This window comes from Mustela lutreola, chromosome 1 (assembly GCF_030435805.1).
Source record: "Mustela lutreola isolate mMusLut2 chromosome 1, mMusLut2.pri, whole genome shotgun sequence".
NCBI classification, from domain to species: domain Eukaryota; kingdom Metazoa; phylum Chordata; class Mammalia; order Carnivora; family Mustelidae; genus Mustela; species Mustela lutreola.
This window is the reverse complement of record NC_081290.1, coordinates 248,075,266-248,093,437: the sequence shown is the minus strand read 5'-3', so window position 1 is coordinate 248,093,437 and position 18,172 is coordinate 248,075,266. Positions and strand designations below refer to the sequence as shown.

General features: G+C 39.8%; 1 protein-coding gene across 6 annotated transcripts in view; it reads left to right on the top strand.

Annotated features, from left to right (window-relative positions):
* The first annotated feature begins 1,899 nt into the window (after window positions 1-1,899).
* The window catches only part of TSG101 (tumor susceptibility 101), a 42,403-nt gene continuing 26,130 nt past the window's right edge, over window positions 1,900-18,172 (top strand). For 3 of the 6 annotated variants that reach the window (XM_059137955.1, XM_059137943.1, XM_059137933.1), the window contains exons 1-4: window positions 1,900-2,070; window positions 7,969-8,053; window positions 10,940-11,005; window positions 16,208-16,371. In XM_059137955.1, coding sequence (XP_058993938.1) covers window positions 2,029-2,070; window positions 7,969-8,053; window positions 10,940-11,005; window positions 16,208-16,371 — 357 coding nt within the window. In that variant the 5' untranslated portion in view covers window positions 1,900-2,028. Of the gene's footprint in view, window positions 2,071-7,968; window positions 8,054-8,532; window positions 8,649-10,939; window positions 11,006-16,207; window positions 16,372-18,172 lie in introns of those variants that run through there. The other 3 variants (XM_059137926.1, XM_059137915.1, XM_059137949.1) reach the window with 2 other exon arrangements.

Sequence of the window (18,172 nt, the reverse complement as noted above, 5' to 3'; positions counted from 1 at the left end):
GCCCACCCTATAGAAATAATTCTGTCAGTTATTTCCTCAAGTGCTAAGTATTCTCAATCATGTAGGTTGCATATGTAAGTCAAGAAGCATTACCACCACTACCTCACTATGATTTGGTGGTAATTGCCATTCACTATTCTTTTAACTTTCACGGTTTCATTTTTCCAAAATCATGCAGTATCTCTTGTTGTTAATTATTTTTAGTGGGGCGTGGATTAAAATGCTTTGATTTTGTAGTGCAGAGATAAATATTTGATTTTCCAATTTATGTTGTAGCTTTCCTTAAGTACCAAGAGCAATGAGTAAAATAAATTTTGACTTTAAAATCACCAGAAGATGCCTAATTTATTGAAAGAGTGATAGGAAATTTATTCAGATTGAAGAGAAAGGTTCTTTCATGTAATTGATACAGTACCCAGGCTATTTATTTCATTTTAAGTAACTTAAGTGCAAAATTAAGAAAGTGGCTTCTGTTAATTGTTTTCAAGCTTTTAAAAATTACTTCTAGCAAGAAAACTTTTTAAGCAATATATTACCTGCACTCTCCCAACTGATAAAGCACAGTTGCTCGGAGGGTACTTCTGAATAAGTTGTGGCTCTAAGACCAGTTTGAAAACTACTTTGCTTTTAAGTAGTTAAAAGACATAAAAGAGGTAGTTCTTTTATGGGACTCATGGGTGGTTCAGGTTGTGTATCTTGGGGTGCTGGGATTGACTCTGTGTGGGGCAATCTGCTCAGTGCAGAGTCTGCTTCTCCCCTCCCTCCGTGATCGTCCTGCTCTTGTGGTCTCTCAAATAAATAAAATCTTAAAAAAAAAAAAAAAAGAGGTGCAGTGGAAAGACAGACTGCCCAATAGTTTGGTTTGACTGGAACTGTATGATTAACACAGGATGTTCGTATCCAAAAAAATGATACCTATTGGGACAGCCTGTGCCTTGTGTTGGCAGTAATTTAAGATACTTCCACATTATTTCAATTAAGCCCTCTATGTTTGTGACCTCACCTAGATGCCAACTCAGAAAAGAATTAATACCACAGCCTGTTCCTCACTAGCACTAAGCTAACATCATCCAAATGAACATAGTACAGATTATCAAACCCAAGTTTTACAATACCTTGAATGCACCGTGTACACTCACCATGGTGAGTGCAATAATGACTCATAAATGACCATGAAGAACTTCTTTGGGTAGTCGAAATTCAATTAAGATCAAGTCCCTACTCTTGCTCTGTTCAAGGGGATCTGAAGATGAGCCTGCCCTCAAAGATTTGGACTTGGATACTGGGCAGGCTAATATGCACTGTACTGCAAGGTAGAATGCAGTGTATTGTGATTTTGGCTAGGAAAAGCGTTCTGGCTTAGGGGAATGGTTTCCCAGAGAAGAAATCACCGCCTGGATTCCTGTGAAACCAGGGCTCTGCACTTCGCCCTTGTGGATGTAGTATGAAGAACTTTTATGCTTAAAAACACAAGAACAAAACCTGATCAGAGAGACCTAAGGCATCATCTAACGCAAGCCTCCCATCTCAGAGTTGGGAAAAACTTTAAGTCCCAGCTCCACTGCACTTGCCTTCAATTATCCCAAGGGCAAATTAGTCGCACAACAGTTTTCTGACTCCCAGCCCAAGTGCTGAATCGGTCATTAAATCTCACTCGCAAAACCTTCCTATTCCCCTCCCTGCACCTGCTCCCTTCGTCTGAGGCAACCGTGAAACACCTGCTGATCCTACCCCCATTGCAAAGTTTCGATCCTCACAAGATTGTCCTCATCACTAGGACCTCACTTAGCTTGCGGAGAACAGCTCACCAGGTAGGTCGGAACCTACACCGCTCCCAGCCTCAGTCGCTTGCCCCGGAAGTGACGTAAAGGAAGCGGAAGAGCTGGCCTGGTGGCCGACTTCCTGTTGTTGGAGGCCGGGGGGGGGTGGGGGGCTGGTTACTAGGTGTGTGATTGTCTGGGGCGGCCTGGGGCGGCCCCGGAGCGGCTGACCCTTGCCTGCGGGGACGGGAGTCGCGAGGCGGCCGCCATGGCGGTGTCGGAGAGCCAGCTCAAGAAAATGGTGTCCAAGGTAAGTCCTCGGCGCACTGGCCACCCGGCGCGCGCCCACCACTCCCCTTGGCGCCGGCGGGGCCTGGCCGGACTCAGCCCAGCGCGCCTCCTCGGCCGGCCGGAGGCCCAGTGCAGTCCTCAGCCGCCTTTGCGGCCCCAGCCCCGCGATGCCTGTCGCCTTGTGCCGGAATCCCCGCTCCACAGCCGGGGAAGACGGAGGCGGGGGGCGGCGACGGTCAACAAAGGCGCGGAGCGGAGGCCGCCTGCCACCTGCCGCCCGCCCCCCTCTCTGCGGGTAGAGTTTGGAACAGTCTGTGTGGGGCAGTGTAGTTTTCGTCCTGGTTTTTATAAACACAGAGAGGGGGGTGGACTTAATTCTCCATCTGAGATAGTCCTCCACCGGTGTCCCAGTGTAGGGATCCGTCCGTCTTCGCCCTTCCGTCCCGGCCCCCGGAGATGGTGCCCTTTTCAGTTTTATGTTTCTCACACAGCTCAATACCCGACCCGCGGAGGTCAGTTAACTGTTGGTTGAATTGGTTCAATTATAAGTAAAAACGTTCAGGTAAGCCTAAGCATCTGTGCGTCACTACCTCGGTGGGATAAATAGAATTCCATGAGAATTTCAGGGTCTTTGATTTATAACCACTTTTAATTGTTTGGCTCTTACAACGCGAACTTGTTTGCTTTGAACCTAATTTATAATCTTCAAAGTTCAAGACCAGTGTATTTTTTAATTCTTAAAAAGTAGAGAGGCGTTTTACATTTTAACGCCATGAATTATTTTGGTCGTTACTTTAAATGTGGTACCTGGTAACAGAGTGAACTGGGTGATAGTGGGCGTTTTTTCTTTTTTTCAGTTTATCAATTAGGAATTAGATGCGTGTGAAGTGGTTGAGAGTTGAATCTTCTCCAGTTCAGTGGGTTAGCTTTGGATACTTTTGTCAAAGCAAGAATGGTAGGAATCAAAGTAGTTGAAGCAGTTTTCACTATTAACAAAACACACACTGTGTATAAACTTAGTTCTTTGAAAAATATCCAGTCCCTCCACCGCCACCCCCCTCTGCCCCCCAGTAAAATCGTGCCTCTAGTCTTTGGTTGAAAAGCAAATGACCTCTAAAGAGGAAGTGGCAGTTTTCAAAATAAAACTTCTCTTGATTGTCTAATATCTTCTGGGCTTCTTAATTTTCTTTTGTTAAAGTAGTCATTCTTGATTGTAGAGGAAGTTTGGGGGCGCCCTATTAGATGGTGGCCCAGGTCCGTGTTCAAACATTTATGTATCACTTTAAAAAACAGTACATTATTTTACATACGATGTAACTGAAAAGTATCTTTTCCATGCCATTTTTATGTGTAAATTGATCACATTAGTATTAAGGTTTTTGCCTTAGTCTTCCTGTTGAGGGACAAGAATAACCAAATAATGGTTCTGAATTTTAAAAAACCATGATTAAGTTTCCCAAACTTCCTGTAGCGGAACCTGCCTTCAAAGACAGATGCAGAACACCTTTAGAAGAATTTTTTTATATCTTCACTGCCTCCCCCAACCGCCAACCTCTTTTTACCCTAAGAACAACAACAAAAAAAGATACAAAGAAGAGGTGGGAGAGGACATTCTACCTAACTTTTGGTTCTTGGCTTAATATCTGAAAAACTGAGTCTCCTACAAGTGATGTCAGTTCTGAGTATTAACATTCTCTATCCAGCCTATGAATAGATAGGTAGGACTGGAAAGTAGGATAATAAAAGCAGCTCCCTGAGTTCCTTCTTTCTGGTAGAGGGCTGCCTTCAGGGGTTAACCTTTCAGTTGGGTTTGGTGTGATGAAGGAATCATTAGCCAGGACCCTGGGCACATTGCAAGGGTGACGGTCCTTTACTCCTTATCTGATTGTGGGACCTCCATACCCATCATAGTACTTTGGGCCACGTGTTTTGACTTCATGTCTTTTTATTTAGAGGTATAATTGACATACATTAAATGATCTTTTTATGTATTATTATAATTTTTACCTTTGAGTATTATCTTGGCTCCCAGTTTAACTCTTAGTTAAAGAGTTAAGACCCTTCTCTGTCATCATTTTAGCAATTAACAGTGATACAGTTTTACTTCTAGTCCATCTTGTTTCACACATATAATTTCATACTTTAGATTTTTCATGTAGACAACTACATGAGTCACCACTAAATAGGTAGAAGAGAACTGACTCATTGAAGATTGCCATGCCTCACACTGTTTTAAGTTCTAAGGATACAGCAGTGAACAGTCAGACAAAATACTCTTCTGGAATTTAAATTCTCATAAAAGGCAATAAAAACTCAGTAACTACATTAAGTAGTATGCTAAAAAGTGATAAATGCTTTGGAAAAAAGGAAAGCAGCAAAGGGTAATACAGAATGCTCAGGGCAGGGGATGGGATGGAGTGCACTTGTGTGAAATCGTAAAGGAACACCTTTCTCAGAAGATCTATTTAAGCAGGGACCTGAAAGAGATGAGGAAGCAAACATTCCAGGAAGAAGGAAAATAAGTGTGAAAGCCTTGAGACGGAAGCTTGTCGTGCGCGATAAGGGAACAGCGGAGGAAACTAAGGTGACTGGAGTAGCATGAGCAAGGGGGAAAGTAGTAGGAATAAAAGTGGTAGATTTTGGAGGGTCTTGTAGGCCAGTGTAAGGATTTTGGCACTTGGAATATGGATGGGAAGCCATCCATCTGTTTTAACTTTTAACAGTTTTGCTCTGGCTACTGTGTTGAGACTAGACTGTAGAGGTTAAACGTGGAGACAGAGTCAACCTATAAGGAGGCTGTTGGCAGTAACCTAGCTGAGAGGTGATGGTGGCTTAAAACGAGGAGTGTAGCCACAGAAGTAGTGAGAAGTGATCAGATGCTGCTTATCTTTGAAGGTAGAGTTAATATGATTGTCTCACAGGTTCGCTGTGGATGTGAAGAGGGGCATCAAGGATAGTTTCAAGGTTTTTGTCCTGAGCAGCTGGATGTAGATTGGAAGAATGTACCAGGAGGAGATTCGGCCCCGGGGGGTGGGGGGATAAGCAGTTCAGTTTTGATCATGTTAAATTTGACATTCATGAAATATCCAAGTGGGGATTATCAAACTGGCAATTGGTTATACATACCTAGAGGTTAGAAAAGAGATTCAGACTGTAATTTTTTTTTAAGTTGGGAGTTAACATCACATAAATGTTAAATTTATGCCATAAATTTAAAGCCATGAGAGATCACCAAAGGAGTGAGTTTAGATAAAGAAGACCAAAGACTGAGCTGTAGGGTTCAGTAATATTTAGAGGTTAGGGGAAGAGAAAGAACCAGCAAAGACACAGAGAGGAGAAAAATAAGCGGTGGTGTCCTCAAAATCAAGTGGAAAAAATGTCTTAAGAAGGTATCAGCTTGGTCAGGTGCTGCTGATAGGTTGAGTAAGATAAGGACTGAGAATTGGCCGTTGCATACAGCCATGGAGCAGTTACTGAGGACTTTGACAGTCAATTTCAGTGGAAGTGCGGAAGCCTGATTGAAGTGGGTTTGAAGAGAATGAGTGTAGTCTTTGAGCACCAGTGGTTGCTAACATCACAGAGAGATACCCAGATAATATATGTTACCTGTGAAATGATGTTGTGGGGGCGGGGTAGGTAGAGAAGAAGTGGCAAAGAAGTGAAATTCAGAAAAAATCCTGAAAAAGATAACTTTCAGATCCAACTAGTAATTCACAGGAAATCCGACGGACATAGGAACATATGTATTAAACTACAACAAGGGGATGCAGTTAGCTAAATCCAAAGCATAAGAATCTCTGTAGGACTAATTGACCAGTGTTTTCAACAAATAAATTCCAAGGGGCAGAAATAGAAATGAGCCCACTGATGAGGAATAGCAAAATAAAATGTTCTATATCCCTATAATGGAATATTCTTCAGCAATGAAAAGGAGTACTACATGCTACAACGTGGATGTAACTTAAAACATGCTAAGTGGAAGAAGTTAGTCATATATGACCGGAGATTATATGATTCCATTCCTGTGAAGTGTCTAAAGTAGGCAGATTGATAGAAACAAAATAGCAATTGTCTGGGGTAAATGGAGGTTGGCGTTATAAGGGAACGATTGCTAAGGGGTACAAATTTGTTTTGGGGTTGATGAAAGTGTTCTAAAATTGTGGTTGCACAACTCAGTACTGAAAACCATTGAACTTATATCATTCATCTTAAATGTGTGAATTATATGGCATATGAATTATTAGTTATCACAGTAAAGCTATTGTTGGAGAGGGGTGAAAGAGAGAAACTATGGATTAAGAGACCTAAAAGACATTTAAACAAATGATAATGTATGGACTTTATTTGGATCTCTGTTCAAACAGGATATGACATGCAACTGCATATTTGATAATAAGGAAATGGGTTAGTTTAGTATGATAATATGTGGGGTTTTTTAAGTTTTTATCTTTTAAAGATATACACGAATACTTGTGGACCATAGGATATGACGTTACACTTTGCTGCAGAATATTACAAGAGGAGGGAAAGGTGAATTAGGTTATGAATTATGATTGGCTATGAGTTGATTATCATCGAAGCTGGGTATAGGATATAAGGCACTCACTGTACTATTCTGCCTGTATCTGGGTATGTGTTGAAATATTCATTAATAAAAAGTTCTAAAGAGAGAATAGGAAAAAAGCCGTCACAGCAAATGTAGGGAGTTCCTTGCAAGAGTTGCTGTAAAGGAGAACTGTGAGAAGTGTGGTCCTAACTGGAAGGGATGGGAGGTCAGGAGTGTGTGTGTGTGTGTGTGTGTGTGTGTGTGTGTGTGAGAGAGAGAGAGAGAGAGAGAGAGAGAGAGAATAAAATGGGAGAAATGGGAGCAGGTTTGTGTGCTAATAGTACTGAACCCGTAGCAGGGGAAAATTGGTGCCTCGGGTCATAAGAGGGCAAGAAATTCTGAAGAGAGAGCCCTTTCAGTAGACCTTCTGGATTTATTCCCTAATTTTTCTTGTATTTTTCCTTTATTGTCTACCACTTTGTCTTCACTAGGCTCTGTGAGATTTTTCTGACTTATTTTCTGATCCTCCTGTTGAATGCTCATTTCCCAGCTATTAAATCTTTATGTTCAAGAGTCCTTTCTTCTTAGTGTCCTTGTTTCATGAATATAACGTCATTTCTTCTTTGAAGGTATTAATGCTAATTCTTTTTTGAAGTTTTCTTCTGTTCCTTGCATTTTTTTTTTTTCCTTAATTCCTTCATTTCTGTTTGTTTTGGTCTCTGTCCTGCTTCTTGGAGTCTGTCTTTCTGGAATAGCTGATTATTTCTTTATGAGAGAGAAACACTAAAAGCTGACTAAAAGCTTTGTGTACATGGATGGAGCTAATTAACTGGTGAGCTTTGATGTATTGTAATAAGATGGGAGTCCCTGTCTCCTGAGCTCCTCATCTGCCAAGAATGTGTAAGCCAGGTTCCTCATTTTCCTGGAGTGCAGTAGTACAACGTGGGGTGTGAAAATACAATATTTAAATGATAAATTGCAAAATAGTTGGTATTGACAGTAGATGCTGGAGTTTGGAGAAAAGGGACAGATCACATTGGGCTTAAAGGAAGTCTGGAAAAGGATTCATTAAGAAGGGGGAGAGAGGTGAAAGCTAGATCTTTGAAAAAGACTGCGATTTGATTTAGTGAATGGGTCTTTCCAATTGGAAAGAAGAGCTAAAAATGGAGGTGAGTAAATGATTTGAATAGGTAGCCAGAGAGAAAGCTATCAAGGTTCTTTCAGGCTTTAATCAATGTTAATGATCAGCAAAAACCATTATACTTTCAAGAAGAGTGCTATTAAGAGAATAAGATTTTAAGGTGGTAAGCCTAACAGTAAAATATGTGCATTGGTTTTAAAACTAAATTCCTGTGTGATTTTGCTTTTCAGTACAAATACAGAGACCTAACTGTACGTGAAACTGTCAATGTTATTACTTTATACAAAGATCTCAAACCTGTATTGGATTCTTATGGTGAGTTTCTATAATAAAAATATCAATTACTGTACTTTGAATTTACTCTGTTAATGATTGTAGGTTTCCCATTTTCTTCTAAGTTTGTTGGTTTTTCCTTTATAAGGGTTGAGCTTCCACCTAATGAAAGTGTTGGGGGTATAGGAAATGACACAATCTAGTAATAACAGATTTGTTTAGTTACTTTAAGTTGTAAAAAAAATAACAAATGTGCAAATTTAGACCTAGAGGGGATCTTAAAAATAATTTAGTTTATCATTTCCCCAAATTTTATCCATAGTTATGAAGAATGTTTCTTGGGATGAAGGGATAAGTTTGAGCAATTATAAATTAAAATTAAATGGGTTTCTTTGCAGCAAGATATCTCAGAGCCTTTAATATGCTAGTATGTTATGCCTCACAAGAGGGGAGAGAAGAGACTCTGTTATACAGTATATCCTAAAGTTAATTAACTACTGAACTTTTTTTTTTCTCCCCAGAACATCTCTTTATATTCTCAGGAACACATTTTGCAAAATAATATTCTGGAATATCTCTTTCATTTTATAGATGAGGAAAACATTTTTTTAATATGGTCCTTAATTCTATAGAGTAGGTAGGTACAGTGTGTGTCTACTTTCTGTTGAGATGAAATAAAATTAAGAGTTAAGGAAAAACCTGACAATTCGTAGATTTGTTTTTTGTTTTTGTTTTTGTCTTGTTTTGTTTTTAAGATTTGTTTATTTTAGCGAGAGAGAGCCAGTGGGGGTAAGGACAGGGTGGCAGAGGGAGATGGAGAAAAACTCAGGCAGATTCCTTGCTAAAGCCCGACATGGGACTGGATCTCACCACCCTGAGATCATGACCTGAGCTGAAACAAAGAGTCAGACTCTTAACAGACTGCGCCATCCAGGCACTCTCTAGAGTTGTTCTTTTTTTTTTTTTTTTTAAGGTCTTTTTGTCCCCACCAATCCTGTCATCTTTCCAACTCGATCTCCTTATAAACCCCTAATGTGCCAGGGCCAAGGGAAAACCCCTGCTGCCTCCTGTCCATCATGAGGCTCTTGGCACTGAGGGCTACGAGCTAAGTTTTGTCGTAAGGCTGTCATTCTAAACTCCACTCACTCCTAGGGCTTTGAAAACATTAGGAGCTTGGTGACAAAAGATGAGAGTTAACAGAGGGAGAAGCAGTTCTGTATTTTTAGAACAACAAAGACATGAACCAGAATTTCTCTCCCAAACCTAGGGCACGATTTTCCTTCCTGTCCACATATTGTAGTACTTAGATCTGGGGAAAACCTCATGTTACCAAAATTAGAGTTAATTTAAAAATGGCTTTAGTGAGGGGGAAAAAAAGTGACTGGGGCTAGAACTTTACTGTAAAGTGTTTAGTTTTTACTGCAGGCTCAAAGAATAAATATGTTTATCTAAACTGACAAAGAGGGGCAGTCAGTTAAGTGTCAGTCTTTTGGTTTTAACTCAGGTTCATGATCTCATGGATTGTGGGATTGAGCCGAGTGTCCTATTGTTGGGCTCCATGCTCAGCACAGAGTCTGCTTAGGTTTCTCTCTTCCTCTCCCTTGGTCCACCCCCTGCAAAAGCACACATGCACACTCTCTCTCTCAAAATAAATGAAAATCCTTATAAATGAAATCTTTATAAACTGGCAGACTCCAGTATCACTGAATAAATTTTATATAGCTTTATATGGCTGGACCAAGTCTAGACCATTGTTATCACCATGTTTTTAGAGTAATTAAATCCCTAAATTTAGGGGCGCCTGGGTGGCTCAGTGGGTTAAAGCCTCTGCCTTCAGCTCAGGTCATGATCTCAGGGTCCTGGGATCGAGCCCCGCATCGGGCTCTCTGCTCAGCAGGAAGCCTGCCTCCCCTTCTCTCTCTGCCTGCCTCTCTGCCTACTTGTGATTTCTGTCTGTCAAATAAATAAATTAAAAAAAAAAAAAACCTTTAAAAACCCTAAATTTACATAAGATGATTTTCTTTTAAAAAGCACAAAATCAGAATGAATTATAGCACAGATTATAATTGTCAGTGCTAAGTGAAAGAACAGAGGTAAACAATACAGTTCTGTGTTTCTGTACTGCACATTACAGCTTTTCTGTGCGATACAGTGTTAATTCCAAATCATTATTACAAAAAATAATAGTCCAGGGGCACCTGGGTGACTCAATGGGTTAAGCCTCTGCCTTCAGCTCAGGTCATGATCTCAGGGTCCTGGGATCAAGCCCCGCATTAGGCTCTCTGCTCAACGGGGAGCCTGCTTCCCTCTCTCTCTCTCTGCCTGCCTCTCTGCCTACTTGTGATCTCTCTCTGTCAAATAAATAAATTCTTAAAAAAAATAACAATAATAATAGCAGTCCATATGATATAAGTCATGTGGCCTAATTATAATCAATTACAAATAGAAAAACTTAATGTGATATGAGAAGTACTTGTATTGAAAGATGTCTATTTGACTGAAAACTTTAATACTGTGGTTTGCTACTACACTGGGATTGAGAATGACATTGAATAGGGATAAACATCTGGGCAGTCTAAAATTTAATGATTCTGAATTAACATTTAATGTGGTATCAGCTGATAGTGATTTTTGAGTGACTTTATAATCATATTAGTTGGGGACTAAAGCTTATATATGCTGGGACTATAGCACTCACACTCATTTGTCTAAGTAATTCAAAGCATCTTTTCTTTATTCATTTAAAAACCGATCCCATTGAGTCAATCAACAAAGGATATTTTGTTACTGGACACAATGGATGAGATATTAACAAGTTAGCTCCTTTCAAGGGTAATAATGAGTTCTAACCAGTGTTTCTGAAACATTAATTCATATGGGAGTATTTGTGAAAATGCTCATGATTGAATCATTATTCTTTCTTTTCAGTTTTTAATGATGGCAGTTCGAGGGAACTAATGAACCTCACTGGAACAATTCCTGTGCCTTATAAAGGTAAACATCTTATGTAATTTATGTTTCCAATATAGATGCATTGCGATTCACCTTGTAGGTTGCCAAAGAGTTCTAAGTAAATTAAACCTACTTTCTCCTGACTTAAATGATGATATAGAGATTTTAACTTATTCTAATTGAACTTCATTTGGCAGCAGCACCTAATATTTTCAGTTTTTCCCCTTCTTTGCTAAAGCATATCAACAAATAAATGCCTCAATGCACTGGAAAAGTTTGATGTTTCATGGAATCAGGGAATCTTAGAACTAGGAATGGTTTTGTTTTTGTTTTTGTTTTTTAAAGATTTTATTTATTTATTTGAGAGAGAGAGAGAGACAGTGAGTGAGACCATGAGAGGGGGAAAGGTCACAGGGAGAAGCAGACTACCCATAGAGCTGGGAGCCTGATGTGGGACTCGATCCCAGGACTCCAGGATCATGACCTGAGCATGATCCTCATGCTCATAAGGCAGTTGCTTAACCAACTGAGCCACCCAGGCACCCTGTTGTTGGTTTTTTTTTTTTTTAATAAAGGTTTTATTTTTAAGCAGTCTCTACACCCAACGTGAGGCTTGAATTCACAACCCAACCTCAAGAGCTAGAGTTTCATGGTCTACCTGCCAAACCAGCCGGGTACCCCTAGAGAGGGATTTTAGAAAACACCTTATAGTTCAGCCCTCCACTCCATCCAAACATTCCCAACAATGGGAAGCTGTATAGTATAAAGGCTAAGGTAGAGGCTTTAAAGTCAAGGCAAAGTAAGGTTTCAGTTCTCCGTAATCCGTCAGTTTTGTGACAATGGATATCTAGAACAATTGGGTAATAGAACTAATTTTAAAAAAAGTATTCATGGGGCTCCTGGGTGGCTCAGTGGGTTAAAGCCTCTGCCTTCGGCTCAGGTCATGATCCCAGTGTCCTGGGATCGAGCCCCACATTGGGCTCTCTGCTCAGCAGGGAGCCTGCTTCCTCCTCTCTCTCTGCCTGACTCTCTGCCTACTTGTGATCTCTGTGTGTCAAATAAATAAATAAAATCTTTAAAAAAAAAAAAGTATTCATTGTGATAATGTAAAGGACTTAGCACAGAGCCTGGTGTGTAATAAGCAGATATCAAAAGTAGCTGTTATGGATCACCTAGGTGGCTCAGTCACTCAGGTGTCTGCCCTCGGCTCAGGTCATGATCCTAGGGTCCTGGGATATAGCCCCGCATCGGGCTCCCTGCTCAGCATGAAGCCTCCTTCTCCCTCTCCCACTCCCCCTGTTTGTATTCCTTCTCTTGCTGTCTGTCTTTGTCTGACAAATAAATAAATAAAACCTTTTTTTTTTTTAAAGTAGCTGCTATTGTAGTTTTGATGTCAGTGATAATGCTGATGATGGATAATGTTTCTTTTAGCCAGTGATCCATCCTCTCCTGGAGTACTTACAGTAATAAGGGAGCATTCAGCCTCATGAATGACTATTCTCTTTTTGGACAGTTCTGTTTCTTAATTATTCCTTGTGACTACCTAAGACCTTTGTCTCTGTAACACACCCATTGATTTATATAGTATTTGCTGTGCATGAGGCATAGGGAATGGGGCTGTGGATACAAAGGTGAATAAAAGGGGTGCCTGGGTGTTTCAGTCGGTTGGGAGTCTGCCTGAGGCTCAGCTCTTGATTTCGAGGTCCTGGGATCAAGCCCCACATTGGGCTTGCTTCTCCCTCTCCTTCTGCTGGTGCTCGCTCACGTACTCTCTCTCTCTGTCATTTTACCTTTTTTAAACTTTAATTTTGATATATTTCAGACATTAAAAAAAGCCCACAGAGCAGTTTTTCAGGCTCTTTTGTATCCACTACTTAGATTTAACAAAAACACTTTGTCATAATTACTCCAGAGCTTTTGTTTTACATAAAATGGATGGGAAGGTAACCTTTCCTAACCAGCTCTCCTTTTCCAGTCCCAGATAGAACTCTTACCCCAAGCTGCTTATATATCTTTCCTGTGCTTTTAGTACACACATTTCCATAAACAATAGGCAATCTTACTTTGTATGTTCTGAGAATTTACATAAGTGTTACCATACTCAAGGTCCATTCGTGATTATTGCTTTGTTCACTCAACAAAGTTTTCTAGGTTTTTTTAAATTTATATTTTTTATTAACATAAAAATGTATTATTAGCCCCAGGTGTACAGGTCTGAATCGTCAGGCTTACATACTTCACAGCACTCACCATAGCCCATACCCTCCTCAATGTCCATAACTCAACCACCCTGTCCATATCCCTCTCCCCGCACCGCCCCAGCAACCCTCAGTTTGTTTTGTGAGATAAAGAGTCTCTAATGGTTTGTCTCCTTCCTGATCCCATCTTGTTTCATTTTTCCCTTCCCTAAACCCCAAACCCCCAACTTTGCCTCTCAAATTCCTCATATCAGGGAGATCATATGATAATTGTCTTTCTCTGATTGACTTACTTTGCTCAGCATAATACCCTCTAGTTCCATCCATGTCACTGCAAATGTCAAGATTTCATTTCTTTTGATGGCTGCATAGTATTCCGTGTGTGTGTGTGTGTGTACATACACACCACATCTTTATCCATTCATCAGTTGATGGACATCTAGGTTCTTTCCATAGTTTGGCTATTGTGGACATTGCTGCTATAAACATTCAGGTGCACGTGCCCCTTCAGATCACTACATTTGTATCTTTATGGTAAATATCCAGTACTACAATTGCTGGTTTGTAGGGTAGCTCTATTTTCAACTTCTTTTTTTTTTTTTTTTTTTTAAGATTTTTTATTTATTTATCAGAGAGAGAGGGAGAGAGCGAGCACAGGCAGACAGAATGGCAGGCAGAGGCAGAGGGAGAAGCAGGCTCCCTGCTGAGCAAGGAGCCCGATGTGGGACTCGATCCCAAGACGCTGGGATCATGACCTGAGCCAAAGGCAGCTGCTTAACCAACTGAGCCACCCAGGTGTCCCTATTTTCAACTTCTTGAGGAACCTCCGTACTGTTTTCCAGAGTGGTTGCACCAGGTTGCATTCCCACCAACAGTATAGGAAGGTTCCTCTTTCTCCGCATCCTCGCCAGCATCTGTCGTTTCCTGACTTGTTAATTTTAGCCATACTGACTGCTGTGAGGTGGTATCTCATTGTGGTTTTGATTTGTATTTCCCTGATGTCGAGTGATGTGGAGCACTTTTTCATGTGTCTGTTGGCCATCTGGATGTCTTCTTTGCAGAAATGTCTGTTCATGTCCTCTGCCCATTTCTTGATTGGATTATTCTTTGGGTGTTGAGTTTGATAAGTTCTTTCTAGATTTTGGATACTACCCTTTATCTGATATGTTGTTTGCAGGTATCTTCTCCCAGTGAATAAATATCTTCTCCCAGTGACTAAATAAAATCTTTTTAAAAAAGTAAATAAAGGATGTACCTTCTCTGGAAGAATTTACATAAATGGGAAAACAGAGGGGATAAGTAGTTATTTACACTTTCCTATAACTGCTGTAGAATGATAAAATATAAAAGTACTATGAGATTACAGAGGAGAATAAGATCATGTAGGAAGATCATGGAGGAAATGACATGTGAATTTGGTATTGAAGGATGAGTTGACCATTTATATCAGAATGGGCATTCCAGGCTGAGGGTGAAAACAGTTGAGCATCAGCATCATATAAAGCAGCTATGATGAGGGGTGCCTGGGTGGCTCAGTGGGTTAAGCCTCTGCCTTCAGCTCAGTCATGATCCCAGGGTCCTGGGATCGAGCCCGGAATCGGGCTCTCTGCTCAGTGGGGAGCCTGCTTCCCTCTCTCTGCCTGCCTCTCTGCCTACTTGTGATTTCTCTCTCTGTCAAACAAATAAATCTTTAAAAAAAATAAAATAAATAGAGCGGCTATGATGTATTTAGGGTGGACTGAGTAAAATTCAAGATTACTGACTTTGCCATTGTCCTCAGGAAATAAACTTGGGTGGGAGAAATAGTTGGTGGGGAGAGGGAAGCAGGAACTATGGCATAATTAAAGACATTTAACTAATTAAATACCTAAACCTTTTCTCTTCCTTCACCATTGCTTACATGGCATAGTTCTAAGCCCAAGTAATTCTGTAGAATTTTTTATTTTCATAAAACAAAGAATTCTGGGTGATGGAAATACAGTTTGCATTTTATGTGTTCAGATATATTCTATTGGAGTTGTGTTTTTTGTTTTTTTTTTTCCATTATAGATGAAATTTTGGGTAAAAAGTAAATCGAGTCCTACAGCTGATATCCTTTAAGTGCAGTTTAGGTATATATACTTACATGAAATGAAACTGTTTGTAGGGGGAAGAAATGTATCTGAATTACATTAGGTGATTCAAATGATTACTTGGGACATAGGGCTTTGAGCTTAGTTGGAGAAGGAGATGCTTTATGTTCAGTATGTTAACTACTGAATCCTTTGAAACACTGTTCAGTTTGACTATATTTAGTCAGATTCTCAAATGAGAAAGATTCTATTACCTTAAGCAAAAAAAGGAAATAATATCATTGATTCTGAGTAACTACCACTGAAAATACCATATGGATTGGTCAAACTGTGGTCACCACACAGCATCTGTTTGGCATTTGGATTAGGTCTTACAGTCTAGCTTTGGGCAAGGGAATTTCAGGTGTAACTGATCATACCACTTTCTCATAAGACACCAAAATCCATAGTCTTCCTTTTATATCCCTTCCCAGTGAACCTTGTGAACCGAAATGACAAGAGTCTGGTTGCGGTGCTCAGTTCGTTGAGCGTCTGCCTTTGGCTCAGGTTGTGATCTCAGGGTCCTGGGATTGAGCCCTGCATTGGGCTCTCTGCTCAGTCGGGAGCCTCCTTCTCCCTCTCCCTTTGCCTGCTGCTCCCCTGCTTGTGTGCTTGCTTGCTCTCTCTCTCTCTCATAAATAAATAAAATCTTTAAAAAATAAAAAAACAAGTGGATTGAAGCATAACTTGTAAAAAGGTTTTATAGCACCAAGCAGACGCTGGCAGAGCAGTGATCAGTTAGCTCCTTAATCCTGCTGGTGTCATTTAAAAACTGAAAATTTGAGAAACATCTAAAACAGAACTTTGAAACAAAATACTTGTTTGAGATTTTTCTTTTAAGTGTTGCTTAGTTGTAGCTCTCTCTTGCTTAACTACTAAGCCATTATTTAAAAATAATAAAAATAGAGTAACTGAGGTTTATCTTTCTCTTTCAGGTAATACATATAATATTCCAATATGCCTGTGGCTGCTGGACACATACCCATATAATCCCCCTATCTGTTTTGTTAAGCCTACTAGTTCAATGACTATTAAAACAGGAAAGCATGTGGATGCAAATGGGAAGATATATCTTCCTTATCTACATGAATGGAAACATGTAAGTATTAACAGTATTGTGTGAATTCATTGCATTTTATATGTTTTGCTCCCTAGCATTTACTTTCTGTTAATATTCAAAGAGAATTCCCAGGAGGAGAGAGAAGTTCACATAAGATCCTAATCATTGAGCTGGGTAATTGGAAAAGTTTCTCCAAAAGAAATATATTTGCATAGAGCTTGATACTGTTTTATTTGCTTGAGTTGAACCTTTAAGAATAGATAGGATTCACATAATGGGAAATACATTTTAAAAAGTAGTGTACTGCTGACATATATTTGTGAAACTATTCAAATCTCATTACTTAGCATTCCTATCAAGAAGCAAAGCAGATAATCTGAGTTTTTCCCTCAAGGGATAAACTGAATTGCAAGCTTCAAAGACAGTGTTTAAAAAACTAAGCAGAGGGACGCCTCGTGGCTCAGTCAGTTAAACACCTGCCTTCGGAGTCCCACATTAGGCCCTTATTCAGCAGGAAGTCTGCTTCTCCCTCTGCCTGCTGCTCGCCCTGCATGTGTGCTCTCTCGCTCGCTCGCTCTCTCTCTCTGACAAATAAATAAAATCTTTAAAAAAACAAAAACTAAGCAGAAGCCTCTGAAAAACCCAGCCAGGTTCTCTGCAGCCCCAGGTTGAGGAGATAGTAGGAGCTTGGAACCTTATCAAGGAGGAGATGTATAAGTAAACATACCAGACTCTTAGACGATGCCACTGGAGGAGCACACCTCAGGAGCCTTGAATCAGCTCAGTCCTGATTGTATTAAGGTGATTCTCACAGTATCTGCCTGACATAGGATAGGGTGAGCCCTTCCTGGAGGAAGAATAGTGTATAGCACCTCTATAATTTTTCAGTGTCCAACATACAATTTAAAATTACCAAATACATCAAAAAAGAGGACAAGGGCAGGGGGAAGACAGTGGAAATAGGACACACAACTCCCAGGTAACCCAGTTAACAGATCCAGACTTGAAATGATTGGGACTAATATGTTCAAGATGGAGAATTGTATTAAAAAGGAACCAAGTGGAAAATCTTAGAACTGGAAAATAGAATAATAGAAATTAAGAACTCAGTAGCCTGGTTTAGTAGCAGATTAGACTCAGCAGAGTAGAGAATTAAAGAACTGGTAAATGAATGTATTTTTTAGTTCCATTATCTTACAAATAAACTTTACAAAAGATCTACAAGTCCATTGTGGAAAAAATTGTAAATTTTATTGAAAGATGTTAAAGAAGACTTAAAGGAGAGAGAACTTATTCATGGCTCTTTATAAATTGATCTTTGTCCTAACAGTTTTTATTTCTTTGTATATTTGTTAATTTTATGAACTTGATAAGCTGAATCTAAAATTTATATGGACATGCAAAAGTTTGAGTATAGCTAAATAAAATCTTAAAAAAAAAAAGTTTGAGTATAGCTAAGGCCCTCTCCAAGAATAAGGTAGACAGGGCTTGTCCTACACATGTCAAAATGTATTATAAAAACAAGGGAAGTACGGAATTGTCACAGAAATATTCAGATGGATAGATAGAACATCATAACCCAGAAGGGTGCCTGGGCGGCTCTTTTGGTTAAGTATCGATCTTTGGCTCAAGTTCATGATCTCAAGGTCCTGATATCAAGCCCTGTATCGTGTCCATGCTCAACAGGGAATCTGCTTCTTTTCCTCTCCCCTCCCCCTGCTCCTGTGCACTTGCTTGCCCTCATATAAATGAAATCTTTAAAAAAAAAAAAAACAAACAAACTCAAAGATCCACTATATATAAACACTTGATATATGACAGTGGTATTATAGCAGATCAT